This window comes from Eimeria maxima, genomic scaffold (genome assembly GCF_000499605.1).
Source record: "Eimeria maxima Weybridge genomic scaffold, Emw_scaff617, whole genome shotgun sequence".
NCBI classification, from domain to species: domain Eukaryota; phylum Apicomplexa; class Conoidasida; order Eucoccidiorida; family Eimeriidae; genus Eimeria; species Eimeria maxima.
This window is the reverse complement of record NW_013563913.1, coordinates 2801-5300: the sequence shown is the minus strand read 5'-3', so window position 1 is coordinate 5300 and position 2500 is coordinate 2801. Positions and strand designations below refer to the sequence as shown.

General features: G+C 51.5%; 1 protein-coding gene across 1 annotated transcript in view; it reads right to left on the bottom strand.

Annotated features, from left to right (window-relative positions):
• EMWEY_00039100 (hypothetical protein, conserved) overlaps positions 1 to 1662 on the bottom strand; it is a gene marked incomplete at both ends in the record, with an annotated part of 2046 nt that extends 384 nt beyond the window's left edge. The window contains one exon of the mRNA XM_013478715.1: positions 1 to 1662. This exon is cut by the window's left edge and continues 384 nt beyond it. Coding sequence (XP_013334169.1) covers positions 1 to 1662 — 1662 coding nt within the window.
• Between the last annotated feature and the right edge of the window lie 838 nt (positions 1663 to 2500).

The window sequence follows — 2500 nt, the reverse complement described above, 5'->3', positions numbered from 1 at the left end:
TATAATAGTACCTTGATGACCTGCTGCATCATTTGTACCAGGTGCAGCAGCAGCAGCAGCAGAAGCAGCAGCAGCAGCAGCAGCAGACGAGAAGGAAGCCCTAAGATAATCAATGTATTCAGTAGCAGCTGCAGCATGCTGCTGGGCATCAGCAGCAGCTTGCTGCTGCGCCGTCAACGTTCCTGCATTCCCCGCACTACTCCCTGTTGCAGCTGCATCCTGCTGCTGTTGCTGCTGCTGCTGCTGCTGCTGCTGCTGCTGCTGCTGCTGCTGCAGTATAAATACATCAGGATTAGGCTTTTTAATTAATTCAAATAAATTAAGTAAATGGCTACCGCTGCTGCATGCAAAGACACGACGGCCATCAACAATAGAGAAAGGGACAGGTAATAATATTTGTCTCCCTCTGTTCCCTTCTATCCTATAGACTAAACGTAGACGGAACTGCAGCATATGCTGCTGCTGCTGCTGCTGCTGCTGCTGCTGCTGTTGTTGTGCTGTCGTTGATAGTCTACCCATACTAGTTATACTGCTACTACTACGTAAATGCCCGTTGTTATTGTTGCTGCTGCTGCTGCTGCTGTTGTTATTGTTGCTGCTGCTGTTGTTATTGTTGCTGCTGCTGCTGCTGCTGCTGCTGCTGTTTATATAGAAAGATAATTCATATACAAAGACAGACCCAAGAGGAGCAGCAACACATAATAATCTCTTATAGCGACGGCAGCAATCCCTTTGCTGCTGCAGCAGCAACTCATCTGTTTCTTCTTCTTCCTCTAGTTGCTGCTGCAGCAATTGCTGCTGTATTTGCTGCTGTATATATCCTGGTGGTGATGGATATATAGATAATAATAATTGCTGCTGTTGCTGCTGCTGCTGCTGCAGCTGCTGCAACACTTGCTCAACCTCTGCCTCCTCTCCCCTACCCATACATTCCTCCCCATCCCCTACCCATGTTAGTATAGGGGGCCCCCATGTCTCTATCTGGGGGGCCCCCCCATAGTGGGGCCCCCCATGGGTACCCCCTCCTCCTCCTCCTCCTCCTCCTCCTCCTCCTCCTTGTGGGGGCCCTCTTTGGGGTCCCCCTGTCCCCCACGAGTGCGCATGAGAAGAGGGGCCCCCATGAAATGATAGGGGCCCCCCCCCAAGGGGGGCCCCCAATGAAGGAAGTAGGGGGGCCCCCATAGGGGCTAATTCAAGTACCGTTGCATGCAGATCACAACCAGGGTACTCAATTGCATTAGGTATAAGAGCAAGAATAGTAATTAAGGAAGAAAAAGGGGATAAACAGGACAGCAGCAGCATATCTGTACCTGCACTAGGTACTGTTGTTGCTGCTGCTTCTGTTGATGCAGTTATTGCTGCTGCTGCTGCTATTGCTGCTGCTGATCCAGGTCCTGTTCCTCCTCCTCCTCCTCCTCCTGCTGCTGCTGCTGCTGCTGATGGGGATTCTGCTGCTGGTAGATCTAGCTCAAGGGAGCCCAAGGAATCAAAAGAGAGGAGAATTTTTTGCTGCTGCTGCTGCTGTAATAGTTGTATTTGTTGCTGCTGCTGCTGCTGCTGCTGCTGCAGTATACCATCAGGTATAGGAGCAATTGTTGCAGAGCAGCAGCAGAAACAACCAGCTAAATGTCTTACTATATAGATAGATGCCTCATAGGCCATAGTATACTCAGGTAATCTAACAACAAAGCTCAGCAGCAGCAAACCAGCAGCAGGAGAAGCAGCAGCAGCATAAAATACATCCGCGCTGCTAGGGGCACGAGGGTGCAGCAGCACATCAGGAAGCAGCAAACATTGACATACTTCTACTGCACCATTGCTGCTGCTGCTGCTGTTGTTGTTGTTGTTGTTGTTGCTGCTGTTGCTGCTGCTGTTACGGTGACCTCCTGCTGATCCTGATGATCCAGCTTGTGCTGCTGCTGCTGCTGCATAAGCAGCAGGATCCACCTTCCCGCTGCTGCTGCTGCAGCTGCTGCGGGGAGAGGACAGCAGCGCGGGGGTTAGCTGCTGCTGCGGATCTTGTGGCCATTCTATTCGGGTGTATCTGCAGCAATCAGCATAAAGGGTACTAGATACTAGCAGCAAACCTGCTTGTCCTATACACACATATTCACACCAGCAACAGCAACAGCAGCAGCAGCAGCAGCATGAGTAACAGCTGCTGCTGATGGTAGTGGTGCTCGTCTTGCTGCTCGTGCTGCTGCGGTTGTTTGGTCGTTGTGCCGTCGCTACAGCTGCTGTTGTTGCTGCTGCAGCAAGCTGCAGCAGCATATACAGCCGCAGCAGCAGCATAAGCAGCAGCAGCATAAGCAGCAGCAGCAACAGCAGCAGCAGCAGGACGTCTTACCAACAGCAACAACAGATCGACCCGAATGGCTAACAAACAATGATACTGCTTCTTCTTTAAAAGAAACTGCAGCAGCAGCAGCAACAGCACCAGCAGCAACAGCAGCAGCAGCAACAGCAGCAGCAGCAACAGCAGCAGCAGCAACAGCAGCAT